Below are 19607 nucleotides of genomic sequence, written 5' to 3'. Positions count from 1 at the left end.
GAATGGCCTACATTCTTATGTGGGGAATAACAAAAGACTGTTAGGTTGATCTTGACTGTTCATACCTTCCTCCATATCCTCTTCCTCAGAAAGAGGCTGGAAATGAGCAACAGAGATATGGAGGAAGACCAAGGTCCATAAAAATTAAGGAAACCTGATGGAGAATGCCTCCAAAGCATCAGACATGTGCAAGGATGAAAAGCTTGTGGCCCGCCAACACCCACTCATGTAGATAATTACAGTAGGACCTTTCTTGCTACAGGACTACACACCAGAGTTCTCAGGTTGGACTCCACTACAAATATTTACAATACAGCATCACCCAGTAGGATAGGCACAATACAAATAAAAGACCGTGCAGTCCCTGCCCTAAAGTGCTTACAATCTAAGTATGACAGCAATAATCCTTAGAACTAGGGTAGATCATCTCAAATTGGAGAACCACAAATGACAACTAGTGAGGCAAATCTGTGTAGCTGCAGAGAGGAAGGAAAAGATTCCTTATTGTTGCAAAACAAAATTCATATGGATTTCAGTAACAGACCCAGAAAACACCTCAGATCAGAGATGCATTTTCAATATCTGTAGTGGTTTCACCAGATGATAGTGCCAAGGTACCTGGATAAATTGAGCCTGAAGACACCAACCTGACAGTGGAAGGCTTGGGACCAGCCTCCATAAGCAATACCTCAAAGTGACTTTCATGCTCCCTATGGGCTCAAGTAATAGTCACAGAGATGGAGCTCAGGCTTTCAGGGAGCCCCTTAAAGACACTTACATGTTGAATGAGGCAGACCTTTTATTCTTTCAGTGAGCATCCTGAAACCACATCAACCACTGGAGAACTCAATAGAAGGCAATGAGGAAGAAGAGACTCCAGCAATCTGCCCCAGCTTTATCTGAATCACTGTTATCACTGTCAAAGTCTGCCTGTAACACCCAAGCAGCATTCTGGTTGGCTGGTTGGGCTTTTTGATGTCACAAAGTAGGCCAGCTCCCAACAGTGTACAGCCAAGATCTCACTGAAACACAAAAAGACTGCAATACTTATTGTGTTAAATGGGCATTGGGGAAAAATTAAGGGAAGCACGAAGACAGGGCATCTGGGGATGGATGAAGAAGGTAGTAGTTGTCTGGAGGGAAATGGGGTGCTAAAGGAGAAAAAATGAGTTTACAATGTCTCCTCTCCCTGTGTGTCAAACTGCCCTTTCAGAAGCAGTTTGGGGTGGGGGTGGGGTGGGATTGTTTCAGTTCTAACATTTTCACTGGAAAACAGGTTAAATTGGTAGCTGTTCAACAGGCCACTTTATATCCAAGAACTGAAAGCTGTTAGGTCATAAACTGCTACCAAAAGGATAGTGGGGCTTTTGAGGGGAAAGGGAAGTAAGTGACCAATTAGAGACAAACAAGGGTTAAAAAAATGAAAATATTTGAGATAGAGGTACACCTCTACCCCGATATAACGTGACCCAATATAACACGAATTCGGATATAATGTGGTAAAGCAGTGCTGGGGGGGGAGGGGGAGGAGGAGGCGCTGCCGCACTCTGGCAGATCAAAGCAAGTTCGATATAACACACTTTCACCTATAACCCGGTAAGATTTTTTGGCTCCCGAGGACAGCGTTATATCGGGGTAGAGGTGTATTTATATAACTTTTTTCCTACTATTTTCTCTTATCCTTTTAGTAGGAACTAATTTCCATAGTGGAAGCTCACAGACATAAGCCCAACCAAAACACACACTATATTTAAAAAAACCTGAATGTACACGTAAACCATCATATGACAGCAATAAGCCTTCCAGGACACTTCTTGGGGAGATGAAGGCTCTCAGCCTTTGGCATTATACCTCACAAAGTATCTGTGCACTAGTAGCTTAATATCATGGCTGTCGTGGCTTATTACTATATTTGCAAACATCCTTGAAAGACACACAACCTTTTTTAAAAGGGTATGCGAGATTTTAACTAGATAATTGAAAGGTGTAAAGGCTTTTTTAAAATGTGTGAGATTTTAAGTGCACAATTAAGTCAGCCCTGAATGGGATAAGGACATTAAGAGGGAAACAAATTGTAACTCAAGTGAGCATCTGCTACACACTGAAGGATGATATTCAGAGAGGAATCCCTAGCAGGCTCTAACAAACAGTTTCCCATATGTAATTTATGGAAGTTGTTACACATAGGAATTTATGGTAAACAGGAATTTTTAACATCCAGCTTACTTTTTACATTTCATTTGGTTTGGACAGAGACATTAGCTAGTCAAAGGTGCCAGCCTGCCAGCACTACAGACTGAAGTCTTCTGCCCACAAAACAGGGACAGTATGGGCAGTGGCAGGGAAATCTACCTACACACTGTCCTAGCTCTCTATACAGATAGGAGAGGACGTTTCCTCTCCACAGCCTGTTCAGTTGATAACCCCTCAGCAGATGCCAAAGAGAGAATCATTTATTAGGATATTTTCATTTCACATAGGTTAAACCAGAAGGCTGAGAGATGCAAAGGCTTTCAGTCATGGCCAGTCTGGACCAGATTCAAACAAGTGACCTTGAGGTAAAAGGATATGGAGCCTTTCATCACTCTCCTGAGCATCCAATCCACCCTATTTGTAAATCTGAGGCAGAGAACAGAATGAATGTTCATAACACTGAGAGATTCACATTCAGGAAGCCCAGAACCATCCCAATCTTTATTAAAGACAGGCTTCAGGAACCACCACCACCATCCCAAGTGCTCCACAGTTATCCAAGTAGCCAGGCCCAGGACTCCTCCTTGATCAGCACCTGCAGTTTCATACCCGTGTTGGTGGTCACAATGGGAAAAGAGATGGGGCCCTAGAAAGCACCGCCATCCGCCACTTTCCCTGCGGAAGCAGCAGTAGGCGAGGGACAGGCCAGGAGGGCCCACTCCCCCGTTCGTTCCCTTGCTCCAGATTCCAGTCAGGAATCCCTGCCCTGCAGGGTCACTCCAGGCCCCACGAGTCTCTCTGCAGCGATCACACCAAGCACCAGTTCCCCCCCTGCGCTTGTTTGCCAGCCCGCGGGCCCCGAGACCCACGGATCGCAGAGGGCGCCCTGTCCCGTCCACCCCATCCCTTCCCGGCAGAGGTCTGAACTCCCTCGCCAGTGCGGGGCCCGGCGCCTGGGCCTACCCGCCCTCAAGTTAGAAAGAAGCCGGCCGGCCGGCGAGCTCAGGGAGGAGGGATGTGCTGCACTCGCACACGGCCCCCGGCTTGACAAAGCCCTGGCGGGGATAATCTAGCTGGGGTTGGCCCTGCTCTGAGCAGGGGGTGGGACTAGATGACCTCCTGAGGTCCCCTCCAACCCTGATCTTCTACGATTCTATGCCGGGGAGAGGGGGTCTCGCTGCTCCCCCCCCCCATTCCCTGGGGGGCAGAATCTGCTGCCCCTCCCCATGGCGGAAGCGGGGCCGCTGCCTTTGTCGCCCTCCCGCCCCCGCCTCAGGGGAAGATCCGCCGGCCCACGCGGCGGGCGCTCACCCTTCACCATGGCGCCGGCTTCTCCCGCTCCGTCCGCTCCCGGCTCCTGTTCCGCCCCGCGCTCGGCCTCGCTCAGGGGGCCGCCCGCGCACAGGCTCCGCGTGGCGCCGCCCGCTTCCACCAGCCCCGCCCGGCGGTAGCGCCGCGGCCCGGAAGCGCCACTCACCAGCGCCAGCAGGAGCCGCCTGGGCGCCGCCATCTTGCAAGACTACCCACTACCGGTTTCAGGCCGGGCAGAGACAACGACGGGGGCGCGGCCTGCGCAAGGAGGGACCACCTGAACGCAGCGGCCCCTAGCGAGAAGACCGGAGCATTGCAGACAAGGAGGAGCTTGAGCACAGGAGCTGCTGGGAGCGGTCCTGCCTCCACACCCTTGCCCTCTGGTGAACAGCCTCCCCCCTTGCCGGGCACCCCCTTTCGCTCCTCCAGGCTCCGCCGCCCCTGTTTTACAGTAACTTACCCATTCACATTCAACGGTGGTTCTGGGGCCTTCCTGCAATTGATACTGTCCACTCATCCCCTACCCACTCCCCAGTGGGAAGCTGCATTGCAAAGGCCGAGAAGTAAATAGGGCTAGAAAGCAAGGGATCCCTCTCCCTGGTACAGGGACTCTCTCCACGTCAAAGTTGAGGGAAAGGGCAGAATGGGGCAAGTGTGCACTGGTCCTGCCCATACCTGTTCTGAGGTTAAACAAAGAACTCCAAGCTCCACGGCAGGTATGCCAGTAATTTCAATAGTAGTACCTTTCCCCCCCCACCCCTTTTTATTTGTAAAGTATAGTCATATTTACATCCGACATTGTATAAATATCATTTAGCCTGCTGCTCCCCCTTGAGTGCCCTTAGGTAGAAAATCTACTCTTTGTTTTCTCTCTGGCTCACATGCATATCAGCCAGAAGCAACATAAGAGAAATTAAGCCTATTTATACATGTAAGATATTATAGCTTTTGAGGTGAGGACCTCAAAGCACTTTCTGAGCCTCACAACAACCCCTTAAAGGTTAGCATTACACAATTTTTACCAACGAGGAAACTGACCACAGAGATGTTTATGATTCACTTGCTCAAACCAGAACAAGATAGTGCAGTGCTGCGAATGGTATCCAGATATTCCGACTTCTACTCCCCTGCTCTTTTAAATATGTTAAAGGGGCACCACCAACTTAAAAAATATCACTTCTGATTTTTTTTTAAACTATTACAAATTTGAAGAGTAGAAGACAAAAATGCATTTGCTAACACCTTGTGTATATTTTCACCATTTCGCCAACATAGCTGAGTCATATTCTCCCCTTTGTTTTCAGATTTTTCACATAGTTATGAGACCACATTTAAAAAACAACAACCAAACAAACAAAAAAGCAAGCAAGCAAACAGGAAGATCTGACTTCAAGAACTATACCAATTAGCAGGGAAAGTTCAGGAGCAGGTTTAGTACCTGAAAGTAATTTAAAAAAAAAAGATACATACTGACCATACTTCAATTTGCAGTGTCTCAGTTGCAATAACACTTTAGATACTAACATTTGAGAATTAAAAAAATACTTATTTATATTGTTCACTGTTTGCATTTTTCTCACCTTGAAAAAAATTAAATTTGGTCAGTTTTAACAATTAAATGTTTTGAGCATAAAGTTCTTAATACTGTAACACATGGATGCCAACTACCCTACCACTGAAGGGATGCTTTAATCTTCCCACTCTCCATCAGAATTCTTTTTTAAAATGGTTAAAAGATTTATATACACCTTAACTTTTATTAAGTCTATTTATAACGTATGCACTTTGGGCTACAATTAAATTGAGAGTGCCTCTTTACAGTAGTGAGATCTATTTATTTGTTAGTTTAAATGTCATTTATTAATCAGTAATACTTTGTTTGTAAACCAAGATTTTACATTGGTTAAAATGTATAAAAAATCATTAAGAGGAATAAGGCTTTCAACAAATATCAGGAGAGAAAAAAAATAATATCAGGAGGGAGATAAAATAAGAAATTTAACTTTTACATTTTTCATGCAGAGGGCAGATTTTTAAAAGATGTCTAAACAGTTAAGTTGGGAAAATCCCATATAAAAGACATTTAACAAAGAACAGATAAAGGTGTACTTGGAAGATCTGAACACACGCTAAATCACTTGTCTCAGAGGATGTGCATCTTAGGGTATTAAGCAAATTGGTACTTACTGTACCAATGACAAATATTTCTGAAAAATCAGACAACCAGAGAGGCACTGGAAAAAAATGCAGTACAGAATTTCAAAAAAGAAAATTGAAATGATCTTGGCAGTTTATTATCCCATAAGTCTATCCCCAATATAATAATTAAACAAATATTGAGAAAAGTAGGACTAGAGGATGACAACCATAAGCAATACATGGCATTGGTTCCTACAGAACAAATCTTGCCAGACAAGTTGCCCAAATTAAGGAAATTCAGTAGATGCAAATGATTTGATACTAAACCCCAGGAACTCTATCTTGAAAAATTATTTCAAATTGGTTTAGATATAAATCGTTAATTGGAAATAAAACTTCTGGGGGAAATAAAAAAAGTGTGTGTGTAGAGGGGATTAATGTTAAATGCCAATGTATCCAGTTTATTTATTTATTTAACATCTTCAGTGTGATCTTGAAGGAGTAAGATGTCCATTAAAGCAGGGGTTCTCAACCTTTTTCTTTCTGAGCCCCCCCCTCCACAGCCCACCTGTGCCACAATAACTGATTTTCTGCATATAAAAACCAGGGCTGGCGTTAGGGGGTATTTTGCCTGGATGGCAATTGCCTGGAGCCCCATGCCACAGGGGCCGCCACGAAGCTATAATGCTCAGACTTCAGCCCGGGTGGCAGGGCTCAGGCTTCAACTCCACAGAGCAGGGCTCTGGCCTTCTGTCCTGGGCTCCAGCGAGTCTAATGCTGGCCCTGCTTGGTGGCCTCCCTAAAACCTGCATGCAGCCCTCCAGGGGGCCTCGGACCTCTGGTTGAGAACCGCTGCATTAAGGAAAATCACAGATTATACTAAGTTTCAGAGTAGCAGCCGTGTTAGTCTGTATCCGCAAAAAGAACAGGAGTACTTGTGGCACCTTAGAGACTAACAAATTTATTAGAGCATAAGCTTTCGTGGACTACAGCCCACTTCTTCATATGCATCTTGATATGCATCCGAAGAAGTGGGCTGTAGTCCACGAAAGTTTATGCTCTAATAAATGTGTTAGTCTCTAAGGTGCCACAAGTACTCCTGTTCTTTTTGCAGATTATACTAAGTTGTTTTCAGTTATGCATACCAGTGAATGCAGAAATAAAGAGACGAGAACCATCGGTGGAGAATACAACAATGGAAAAAACGTAGCTGTACATCTTGGGGAAGACTATGGAAAACACACATTCAATGGGAGGAAGAAACAGTGATGCAGAAAAAAATAAAAGGGTGAGAGTGTTCAGCAAATTAGATACAAGTAGTAGGGCTAGTGGTTTGTCACGGTAAATTAGATAATAAGTTAAAGTCTGGTCACAGAAAAATGGCAAGAATCAATTTATGGAAAAAATGCCAGAAGTCACAGGTTACATTATTTCAACCAAAATATCCTTTATTTTGCAATGAAAAGCGTTTAACAGCATTTAACTAATAGTTTAATACCACTAGCCCGCTGCTTGCCAGTTCAGACTCACAGCAGCGAGCCGCGGCTGACCCTTCTTCTCCTCTACATGAGCCTTTGCAAAAGGGATGGCGGCAGCAGCAGCAGCATTGTACAGAAGCTTCTTATCCAGCTATGCTAGCTTCAATACTTTCCTCAAAAAAATAGTAGTGTCACAGAATCGATGAAGTCCCTACCCCCAGTCCAGCCATGACAAACCACTAGCCCTCATGAGTTGCTGCTCTCCTTCAGCCTCCCATCCTGCCCAGATTTTTACTTGGCATCTTAAGTTTTTCCACTGAAATACAAAGGTCAAATATCATTAATTTTTTAAATTATAGGATCCGTGACTTCCAATGACCTACATTTTTAGCTTGACATTGAAACAAGAATGGCTAATGAAATGTTATGCCACCAAAGCAGTGAATCAGAGGCATTACTTCCCAGAGCAGGGAGGTAATAGACCCTCGCTGTACATCTCTGGTGCAACCAGACCAGGAATACTGGATTCAGTTCTGAGCAGCTCATTTTAAGATTGTTACTGAAGGACATTCAGAAAAAGCAACAAAAATGACCAGTGCCGGGAGGGACTGACTTATGATGGAAGACTAAAAAGAGCTAAATAAAGAGCTTGGCTGAGTGATGACAAAAAGGGACATGATAAATTGACATTCTGAATTATGTAAACACCAAGGAGAGAGACTTATTGAACTAGTACAAAGGGATACAACTAATAGTAGGAGGATGAAATTAAAAGGGAAAATTCAAACTAATTAGAACTAAACTGGATGAAGAACTAAGTAACGCACTGTAGGGAACAACCCTGCATTGTCAGGGAGATGGACTGGATGACATAGTAGTTCTTTTTCATCTCCAGCTTCTGTAGTCCCCTGAAATGACTCTCTTACTGTACTACTTAACGTAAGCACAGATACTTGTGACATTAACACTTGTTCAGACAGCTGCCCTAGCTGAAAAGTGATTTACACTGCTGCATAAGTACTAGATATCAAACAATTATGGTTTGGAAACATTTACACTTTTACAAGTAGGGACAAATTCTACCCTTGGATGTGAGGCTCCCCTTGCAGTTAAAAAGAGTGATACAGGAAGGCAGAATCGGGCCCTATGTGTTACATAACAACTGCCAATGTGGCCACTAATTTTCTCACACATCCTTCCTTTTCCTTTGTAGCACATTTAAACATGTATTGGTGGCACAAACACTGAAATGAATAAGGTATCAACTCACATTGCAAGGCAGTATGGCACACCTGTCATATCATCCAGCATAGAAAAGGATGGTAAAATTATTTTTGAACTGGATGTCTTTGTCCAGAGATCTAGTGCTATAGCTGATCAGTCAAGAAAAATTAATGGTGAGAGATGAGAGAGTTCCCCAAACCAACCAAGTCCTTACCTTTTCTACATGAATTCAGCGAGAACATCTCTGTCAAAGTGAAAAGATCTGATTCCTAGGAAAGCAAGAGGGTGAAGAGGCAGGAAGTTAGAATTTATATTCCTCTCTGAAATGTCTAAGCCTCCACTAGCTTTTCTGATACTAACTATCTTTTAGGTGAGGAATACAGCTGAAGGTTCTGATCAAATTCCAGTTTGAATGATTGCATTCTGCTTGGCTATGATATCTATTATTTGAGGTCTTAAATTACGGAATAAAGTTGTTGCACTCTGTTAAATAGCTGCTATGTTAGATCTAGAGGTGGGGGAAGCGATCCCTCTAAATATCAGTTCAAGTTTGTAAAGACTTTGGAAATTTGCAGGATGAAAGGTGCTACTGATCTCTAGGCATTCACATTTTAGCCATAGCAAGTCCCACTGAGATGAAATACAATATATTGATAGACTGCGCTTGTTATTTCTCTTCCTCCCCCCCATACACGTTTTTTTTCTTAAGGCTGACATACATCTGCTAATGTATTTTTCCAGTTATAAGAAACATTGAAGAGTCCTGCATTTGTTTGAGGTTTCAGTTGGGTTTTTTTTGCCCAAGTTAAGAAGTTAAGCTAGTTATTTTATTTTAAAATGCACTGTCCTCAATGTGGCACTAATGACATCTGAGAGGGGAAAGAGAAACACAAGGACAACACCACATCATTTTGGAAATCATCTATTACCCACGCCCACTAGTTTGTTTTTAGAGCATTCTTGGAATTAGAGTAACAAAGATTTCATAACAGATCTGAAGCAGATTTGTGGGTGTTCCCATTCAGATGATACTATTATTACTAGGCTTTCAAAGGGCTCCCACCGGAATCAATAGCAAAAATCCTATTGATTCCAGTGGTGCAAGAACAGCCTAAAACGTGTCTATTCTGAAAAGTGACTGTGTGAAAATGGCACCTTTCTTATACTCAACAGATCTGCTCCCTGTGTGCATGCAGAGCCAGACCTACTGATTTTGGTGATAAGAAGTTGACACTTTGTCTATTTCACTATTTTTGAAATAAACAATTAAAAATACAAACTCATTCGGCTTCTTACCATAAAAAATGGTTAATTACTATAGCAAACATGATCTCTCAAGGGGATTGCCTGCATGGATCCATACTGTAGGTGACTGATGAGTGTACAATGGGCATGAACTTGGTATTTTCAATAGCGGTTCTTGTTGAGCTTGGATTCCCTCCTAGCCCAATGATACATAATGGCAGATAGTATGGATCCATCCAAGCAGTCATCCTCAAAGAACAACTGCTATAGAAAAATATTTACATATTTCTTTCAGCATTGCCTGCATGAAAACCCACTGTAGGTGATTAATAAGCAGTCTCCAGACCCAAAGAGATAAGGTGGAGAATCTTGCTCAACTAAGGATTCCAGGATGCTCCAAATTGGATCATCCAACCTACAAGCTAAGTCCTGGTAGTAATGCAGTACGAATATCAAAACATCATTCATGGGTGGAACTCTAGGTAGCAGTTTAATATGTCTCTCTGGGGATGAACATTCCTGAGTCTTGGAGTAATGGTCATCGTAGACTTGGTACAAAATGCCTTCATGTCTGCTGGTATTGGTATCTCTATTAATTCATGGCAAGTGTGGATGGTGAGTCTATTCTACTTTGACAATCTATGAGTGGGAATGGACTGACCTCTAGTATTATCCCAGTATGATACAAAATAGCCAGCTCTTGAAAACTTTAAAGTCATTAGGGAGTGATTGCTAATGATGTCACAGAAGCATGGGGCTTAGATGAGGCTATCTTGGAATAGGCATATCCGTGGCATCTTTTTCCTTCCATTCCTTTAAATACGACAAAGATTGAGACATCAGTTACTTGCACGTAGACTAAATCTTCAGTGAAAGGTCTTGCATGATGAGGTCTCATGTAAGTAATACAAGCAATTGAGCCTACATAGTCCAATAGGGCTAGTGTGCCTTTGGTATATAGAATAGGTGAGATTCATGCCAGGAGGACCATGAATTCAGAGAGAACCAAGAAGGCCTCATCCCTTATCAGGATGGGCAGAAGAATCCTGAAATCGGGAGATCCAAGAGTGGATCTATGACCTCATCAATGATGGCAGCAAGGTTGACTCTGATAGTTCCTGGCTCTGAAGGCCAAGTCCACCAGGATAGTGCACAGAGGAAACATGCAAAGGAAAAGGAGGGAATGCTTCACTATTCAGCACCAAGGAAGGAGATGTCAGAGCCAGCGAACAGAGATCCAGAGAGATTCAGCAACAGATTAGCTCAATTCACGAACACCACCAATGTCAAGTAATTATTCACTATTTCTATTACAGTAGCACGTAGAGATCCCCAAATGAGATGCCTGCACCCCCCACTATGCCAGACACTGGCCAAACACATAGTAATAGATTGTAAGCCCTTTGGGGAAGGGACTGTCTGAAGGAGATAAGAAAGATTAAGGATGGAAGGCAAACAAGTGCACAGACGGAGAGGTTAAGTGATTTTCTCAAGGTTACATAGAATGTCAGAGCCAGAGCTCATAGTCCTGTATTCCCTCCATTGGGCTACGTTTCCTCTGAATGACACAGAAAGCTTTGGGGGCAGTCACGCCTGGATCTAGCCACCCAGCACCTGGGTAGCCAGGAGCAGCACAGAGGCAACAGCCTGGATAGATGTACTCAGCATTGAGGCATCTGGAACCAACATTCATCAGCTAGATCCAGCACCAGAACCAGAGTGTCCAATGCCAAGATCCCGAACACAGAGGATCTCGAACCAGAAGCCATCAATGATACCAGAGCACCCAAAACCAAGATGGACGATCCCAAGACACTCAATGCTGCCACCAGACATGGCTGAAGACACTGACACCAAGGAAGACTCGCAATTATGGTGGCCTCATGGCTTCTTTTCATCTTTGCCGCTGAAGGAGAAGAATGATAATGAGAGATGGAGTGTTTCAAAGAGTCAAGAAGTCTGCTGTTAAGGCTTGATGCTCAGCTAGTGGTGGGAGATTGTATCTCTTTTTGACATGACACTGGGTTTAGGGAGAATGGAACCATGAGGCTGTGGGACTTCTAACAGGCAGTTCAATGGGACATTTAGACTCAACAACATAAGATGACCAAGCCAAGTCTCTGGGTGCTAAAGCATTTCCAGGCCCAGCATTAGAACCTGACTAAGCAGAATGAGACATGCTTACACTGAAGCAGAACAGGCACCAAATATGTTAGCTGATGACAGACTTAATACAATTACAGCAGGGACACAGATTGAAGCCAGCAAACTTGACTTTAGTAATTTTTAGATAGGCCCTCAACAGCATGAGAACAGCCCAGAAACACAATGCTCAACAAAGCATTAGGATTTTTGGCCATCTCTAGTAACTATTCCTAGCTATACATAAATCTATATTTATATATAGAAAAAGCTGTTTTCCCAAAACAGGACGCACAAGGAAGTAACCTACACCACAGAGCTCTTGCTCACTGCCCATAGCAGTCAGAAAAAACTAAGCTGCAGTCACATCCCTTTGTACATCATTGGGTGTAGGGGAGGTCACAAGGACACTGGCAGGGAATTCATGCAGACATTGTTATTTCAAAATTCCCAAGGCTTGCTCCTCACCTAAAACGAGGATCCATGCAGGCAATGCTCAAAGAACTGTTTTTAATTTCTACCACAGAGGCTGATGGAGCACTGGTTCTTTAGAGAAGATTTCTGTTCTGCATCACTGCCTTTCTGGGATTTCTGCTGCTAAGGTAGTGAGGCTGTGGAGGGTCACTGATGCTGGTAGGTGGCTTGGGACAGCATTGGCAGTAGGAGTTCCCAAAGGTCCCTGTCACCTGCTGCACACCCAGCCCAGTCCCACTGCAGAATCCAGGTCTGTGGGCCCAATGGGGAGCCCAGAGGCCTAGCGCTAGGGCTGCATGTGGAGTCAGGGAACTAGGCTCTACAGCAGGGCTGAGGACCAGTGGGGTTGCAGGAAAAAGGAGTCATCTGGGAGCTTTGTTTTCCAATTTTGCTTCCAATTCCAGATACCCATCTTGGAACCTTCTCACCTCATCCATTCCCCACAACATTTATTCCCTCTGCTGCTGTTAGCACTAAGGAGGAGAAACCAGGCTTGAGAAACTTCCCCAGCTCTATCAAACCAGGGCTCTCCTCTGGAGATTCCCAGAAGTGAACCGCTGCCTCTGGAACTCAGCTGTTAAAATCCACATCTCTGAAAAAAACTTCCCAATCTCACCCAGGCTCCCCTTCCCCCACCCAAACCCACTCCGGCTCCCCTTGCCCCCCTATATGGAGGTTCAGACACACACACACACACACGTCACCCTGGTTCCTTCCCCCGCATATGGAGACTCAGACCCCCCCCCCATCACCTCGGTTCAGCTTGCCCCCCCATACAGAGGCTCAGACACCCCCCCCACATCACCCCAGCTCCCCCATATGGAGGCTCAGACACCCCCACATCTCACATTGGCTCCCCTTGTCCCCATCTCCCCCACTCCCAGCTCCCCTTGCCCCCCATCCCCTTACCACCCCATCCCCCCACCGGCTCCCCTTGCCCCCCATCCGATGCTCAGACACCCCCACGCCTCCCCTTACCCCCTCACCCCCATGACGCGCCGAGAAACCAACACACCCCATCCCCACATCACACACCTCGCCCTCGCCGGCAGGCTCAGCGCCTCCCCGCCGCGCACGGGGCCGCCCCATCCCCGCCAGCAGCGCCGCGCACGGAGGCGCCGAGCCTCCCCATCCGCACAACGCACCGGCTCCCCGCTCCCCCCGCCCCACGCACCGGCTCCCCGGCGCGCAGCCCCTCCCGCCCCCGGCGCGCACACACGCAGATGCTGCGAGCCGCCCGCGACGCACACCGCGGCTCGGAGCCGCCCACGGATGGAGAGATGCAGGTCCCAGGTCCCCGACACCGACCTCCTCACAACTCTCTAGCGCCGGTCCGCGACAGCCGAAACTACAACTCCCAAGAGCCTCTGCAATCCGCTTCCGGCGCGCGCACCGGAAACGAAACCTGCCACCCTGGCTGGTACCACCAAGGCGGGAGGGGTGGGATCTATCCCCATGGCAACAGGTCACGCCAATGAGAGGCAGGAAGGGCAGGGCGAGAGACCGGGTTGGAAGCGGACGGTGGCCGTGCTAGGAGGTTCGTCTGTACTCAGGGAAGCGAGCAGCGGGGCGGACAGGTGCGAGGTTCTGGCCCCGGGCCCTGCCTCAGACTGTCCCTTCGCCTCACCCCCAGTCCTGCGTCCCTCCCGCGCGCCCGGCCTCGCCTCAGGTCCCCTGTCTCGCGCCGCCGGCCTCGCCCCCTTGTCCTCGCGCTGCCGCCCCCGCCTCAGGTCCCCTGTCTCGCGCCGCCGGCCTCGCCTCAGGTCCCCCGCGGACACCCCACTTCCCGCTGGCCTTGGCCTCCTCCACTTCACCTTCCCATCCTCCGTTCAGCTATTCCTGCCTGTGTTAGCTGCTGGAGCCTGGGGGGGGAGGGGGGACTGAATAGGGTATGGCCGGGTCTCACACACACAGGCCACCACCACTACATATCCTCTGGGCAGCTTTTGGTCTCCCCTCTTCAGCAGCTCTTTATAGGGGATTGAATTTGTCTCCTGCCCTTAGGAAGTTTGTGCAGGAGTCCTTTCCTGAAGGACTCCAGGGTCATTTACATTGCACTGGGGTAGCTGCTATTGGATTTAAAAAAAAAAAAAATTGTGTGTGTGAGTTTAGTGCCAGTGAAATACACTGTCCTGGCAGTGCTGGAGACTGGGCTCCTGGGGCATAAGAGGCACAAAAGGAGCTTCCTCATGTTTGCTCTCTAATTTTTCCCTTCCAGGTTAAATACTAAGGTTGAAAAAGTATTCCAGTTCCAAACTTTTTGCTGTGGCTTTCAGTGCAGAGCTTTGCTTCTCTCAATCAGACAAAGAAAATGGGTGGAACAAAATGCGATGGGACAGGCAAGGGAGTCACGTGAAGGTAAGAAATGTCTGACTACTGGCATCTCCCATAACTTTCAGCCAACTTTCCTCACAAGCCTGGCAAAAATCAGGCAATTCTGACTTTAGAATGCATCCAGAATAAACGGAGATGGCAGGAGTACAATGTATAGGGTGGGAAGAAAGACTTTGTGGTTTTTTTTTGGTATTGCACTTTTATTTGTTCTTCTATCTGATTAGCAGGGAGCTTCAAATATAGTACACTTTACTCTTATTGCAGCTTTTGAATAATTGTGAGAAAAATGATTGAACCAGGTTTGGTTAGGTCTGGAGACTGGGGTGTGGCTGCCAAAAATGTTGAATTAGGCAATGTTTATCCCTCTGAGACCTCTATAGATGGGCTGTTTAGGAAGGAATAATGGTAATGAAGAGTGAGCACCTGTCCTTTGGGTTTGATTTCTGAATGCTCAGGATTTTGAGGGTAAAATAGACCGTTTGATGTAAACTTAAGGAAAGTTACTAGTTTGGAGTGGTGAAGGAAGGGGAGTTTTACTGCTTTATACCCTCTTCGTTAATGTAGGGAATTGCTAGAAGATGCCATTATTTTAAGCATTAGGCATGTTCAGTGACCAGTGCTATTCTGTTTCCTTGAAACACACTGGCTATAGAGTACAATATTTGCCCAAGCTTCCATTAAAATGTCTTGCAGGCTTTCAATACTTGGTTTCCAAGCATTACTAATTTCTAAGGAGTAATTCAGAGATACCAAAGTGTGACCTGAAATCTAAATGCAGCTCACTGCTTCTTTTTCCTTGTAACTGCAAAATGAGGACAAAGTGGATCATCTTTTGATTTTTTTTTTTAATTGGTGCTAACGATCACTAACAATCAACTTCTATTCCCAAAATTTCAGTATTTTTGGGCTAGAGTAAGAAACACTTCTGTCTATGTATCTTCAACACACTTACCTAAGGAAAAAAACAACAAGCCCCAAAGCCATAAACATGAAACTAAATCTATCCATAATGAATTAAGTTCCAAACACAACATAAATAGTGAAAATAAATTAGATTTTTCTAAAAAAGCTTCAGTTTTATGTCTTCAGTGGCTATAGGCAGTGGAAGTATGTTTTGGGTGTGAGGGGGGTGGAGGTAGGGGGAGGGAAAAGTGGTAGAACACTGCTTATATCTCACTTTCCTTGCCCCTTCTGGTGGCCTCTCCTCTTTCACCTCCAATCATTAAGGCTAAGATTTTATCATGGTTATTTTTACTAAAAATCACTGACAGGTCATGGGCAACAAAAATTCACGGAGCCCGTGACCTGTCCGTGACTTTTACTAAAAATAATCGTACAAACCTCTTGGCAGAGGTACACAGCCTTGGCTGCAGCCCCCACCACGGGGCAGGAGCGCAGGCTCCAGCTGCAGCCCCCTCCGCAAGCCGTGGGGTAGGAGCACACGGGGGCAGGAGCGCAAGCTGCAGGACAGAGGCACATGGCCCCGAAGGCGGCCCCTGCTGCAACCTGTGGGGCAGAGGTGCATGGTCCCAACTGTAGCCCCACTGTGGGGAGCATAGGCCTGGCCCCGGCGCCAACCCTGGCTTCAGCTGCGGACAGCTGAAGCTGAAGAAGTCACGGAGGTCCGGTAAAGTCACGGAATCCGTGACTGACGTGACCTCCATGACTAAATCATAGTCTTACCGAACATCATTAGGCTTCAGATTTTTCAACCATTGAGACAAATGAGAGCAATTGACACTATTAGGCCCTGCAAACTGCTTTAGGTGCAGCCAGGGCTGGCTCCAGGCACCAGCCTGGCAAGCAGGTGCTTGGGGCGGCCGCTCCGGAGAGGGGCAGCACATCCAGCTATTCGGCGGCAATTTGGCGGACGGTCCCTCACTCCCGCTCGGAGCGAAGGACCTCCTGCCGAATTGCCGCCGCAGATCGCGATCGCGGCTTTTTTTTTTTTTTTTTTTTTTTTTTTTTTTTTTTTTTTCGGCTGCTTGGGGCGGCCAAAGCCCTGGAGCTGGCACTGGGTGCAGCATTGGAGCCTTCACATGTAGAACAGTTTATATAATTAGGGTTTCAACACTATTATGTCAGGCTGTCTTTCAGCAGACTGTCACGTGGTCCTATATCTGGTCAATCAGGTGACTTTCTTTAAAATTCTAGACTAGATACTTAAACTTAACAATGAAATAAATTCAATAGAAACTCTTACAGCCACTAGAGAGGTGCTGGATGGAATGGCAACTGAGGTCAGAGTTAAAATACAATTTGTTATGGTGGCACAGTTTCTCAACAATAATCCAGGTTGCTCCAGAGTTTCCATTCTAACAGGGTTAATAAAGTTCTCTATAAACTGTATATTTTGAGTTTGAGGATTAATTTGAAAATCTTATTGTAGTTTGAGGTGCTTGAATTAACAATAGCTGAGCCGCTAAGTAATAGTGACCATAAAGAAGTGAAATTTACATGTCACTGACTAGGGAGAAGAAAGATAAGTTTGAAAAGGGAGATTTCAATAAAATAAGGAATCTAGTCAAAAAAGGCCATGGAGTCAAAAGTAAAGAAAACAAATGCCTTAGATTTGGCACGGATGCTTGCTATATAAGGAAACAATAGTCTGAGAATACATGTGTGACGGGTTGGATCACAGAAACCCCCTTGGGAGCTGCCACCAGATGTGCAAAGACTACCCCTGCTCCTGTTTTCCCTGCCAGCTCAGGACTCCAGCACCCTGTCTTGCTGAGCCAGACACTCCCGTCTGGCTCCAGACACAGACCCAGGGTTTGAATCACCTGTCCCAAAGCTGCAAGTTTACCTGAAAACAGCTCACAGTAGTGTGCTTGTCTCTAGCACTCAGATGCCCAACTCCCAATGGGGTCTAAACCCAGATAAATCCGTTTTACCCTGCATAAAGCTTATGCAGGGCAAACTCATAAATTGTTCGCCCTCTATAACACTGATAGAGAGAGATGCACAGTTGTTTGCTCCCCCAGGTATTAATACATACTCTGAGTGAATTACTAAATAGAAAGTGATTTTATTAAATACAGACAATAGGATTTAAGTGGTTCAAAGTAGTAACAGACAGGACAAAGTAAGTCACCAAGCAAAATAAAATAAAATGCGCAAATCTATGTCTAATCAAACTAAATACAGATACTCTCACCCTCAGAGATGTTTCAGTAAGTTTTTCTCAGACTGGACACCTTCCAGGCCTGGGCACAATTCTTTCCCCTGGTACAGCTCTTGTTGCAGCTCAGGTGATAGCTAGGGGATTCTTCATGATGGCTCCTCTCCCTCTCTGTTCTCTTCCCCCCCTTTATATATCTTTTGCATAAGGCGGGAACTCTTTGTCTCTCTGGGTTTCCACCCCCACCTCACTGGAAAAGCACCAGGTTAAAGATGGATTCCAGTTCAGGTGACATGATCACATGTCACTGCAAGACTTCATTACTCACTTGCCAGCACACACATATACAGGAAGACTCACAGGTAAATACAGCCATCTGCAGACAATGGGAGTCATCAAGATTCCAAACCATCATTAATGGTCCACACTTTGCACAATTACAATAGGCCCTCAGAGTTACATTTTATATTTCTAGTTTTAGATACAAGAGTGGTACATTTATACAAATCAGATGATCATACTCAGTAGATTATAAGCTTTGTAATGATACCTTACAAGAGACCTTTTGCATGAAGCATATCCCAGTTACGTTATTCACTTATTACCGTATTTTCTCTAAAACCATCTCAGTTACATTATATTGACTTATTATCAAGTTTTTATAAAACCATATAGACTGCACAACGTCACAACATGCATGCCTCTGAACAAAAAAGCAAGAAGTAAACCAGTATGGGTAAATTGCAGTGTTCAAGTAGGTTATACAAACTCAGCCAAAATCTTTCAGAATTTGGAAATCTAATTGTAGTGAAACTAATAAAAAGGAGTATAAACTAGCAGGCAATGTTGAAGACAGAAATTAGGAGGTCTAAGGTGAAATTTGAAGAGCAAATAGCTAAAGGTATAGAAACAAGAAATTCTTTAAATATGATCACCAGAAAGCCTGGAAAAAATTGAGTCTGCTGGATCACCAAGGAATTAAACGGAGCAAATAATGAAGATAAACCAATTTAACAGAAATCATTTATTTAGCTTCTGAGCATCATTCTTCATGGCAGAGAAGATGGAGACAGCTACTCTCTTTTGGTAATATAGATGAGGTAATATCAAAGATTGCTGCCACAAGAGGTGATGCTGGAACAAATTGTTAAATTAAAAGCTGTAAAAATCACCAGGCCCAGTTCGCACATCCAAATGTTCTGAAGGAACTTAGTGACTGAGCTGCTAACAAAAAACACTAACAATGGCTACTATACTGGATTATTGGCAGGTAATGTTTAACTTATCTTTAAAGCATCGAAGCTACTAAGTGTAAAACTTCACTGTTTCTAGTCTCACGTTTTAGAGAGAAGAACTTCACTTTAAGCAACAAAACATGACAAGATGTATATTGTGCTAGGGTATTACTGTACATTTCCAGTTTTAAGCAGAATGCTGCAGCCTTCCAAGAAATAGCAATATATCAGTTGTCTTTTAATTATAAAATAGCCTTATGCTAACACTATTAGTGACTTAAAAAAAATGAATCACTCAATAAGTATTTTTTTCTGATTATTATATCAAAAAGACTAGTTCCCAATTAAAAAGGATTTAACTTCAGATTTTACATTAATTTTGTATTTAACTTTGCCTAGAAGCAAGCATGCTTCTCTTAAGGTTTCTCTGGAAAAGAGAGCTTTAGACCTTCTTAAATCTTTCTCGTCTGCCCCCTTTTCTTTTCATAATCAAGCATGACAAATGTCATCCCAGAGAGGAATCTTTTCAGAATTATAAGTGCCTGAAAATAGGAGCTAGTAATGGAAGTCTTTCCTTGGTGTTGCTAGAAAATACAGTAAAAACGTAATATTGAAATAGTTTTTGTGCATTTAAGTTGATAGATAATTATAAACACTAAATTCCTAACTGTTGTCCTTAGCCTTTCATTCTGGGAAAAATATTTAATCAGA

At 44.8% G+C, this 19607-nt stretch overlaps 2 protein-coding genes across 4 annotated transcripts in view; one reads left to right on the top strand and one right to left on the bottom strand.

The window, feature by feature from the left end:
- DHX30 (DExH-box helicase 30) overlaps positions 1-13268 on the bottom strand; it is a 40561-nt gene extending 27293 nt beyond the window's left edge. Inside the window, exons 1-2 of one of the 3 annotated variants that reach the window (XM_054016821.1) lie at positions 13242-13268; positions 8560-8614 (exon numbers count right to left, since the gene is read on the bottom strand). In XM_054016821.1, coding sequence (XP_053872796.1) covers positions 8560-8587 — 28 coding nt within the window. In that variant the 5' untranslated portion in view covers positions 8588-8614; positions 13242-13268. Of the gene's footprint in view, positions 1-3504; positions 3704-3964; positions 3984-8559; positions 8615-13241 lie in introns of those variants that run through there. The other 2 variants (XM_054016822.1, XM_054016823.1) reach the window with 2 other exon arrangements.
- Positions 13269-14427: 1159 nt separating this feature from the next.
- LOC128830912 (KAT8 regulatory NSL complex subunit 1-like) overlaps positions 14428-19607 on the top strand; it is a 120310-nt gene continuing 115130 nt past the window's right edge. Inside the window, exon 1 of the mRNA XM_054016820.1 lies at positions 14428-14564. The gene's annotated coding sequence lies outside the window, so the exon portion shown is untranslated. The remainder of the gene's footprint in view (positions 14565-19607) is intronic.

Source organism: Malaclemys terrapin, chromosome 2, assembly GCF_027887155.1.
Source record: "Malaclemys terrapin pileata isolate rMalTer1 chromosome 2, rMalTer1.hap1, whole genome shotgun sequence".
NCBI classification, from domain to species: domain Eukaryota; kingdom Metazoa; phylum Chordata; order Testudines; family Emydidae; genus Malaclemys; species Malaclemys terrapin.
The sequence above is the reverse complement of the archived record's forward strand: the minus strand, read 5'-3'. Positions and strand labels throughout refer to the sequence as shown.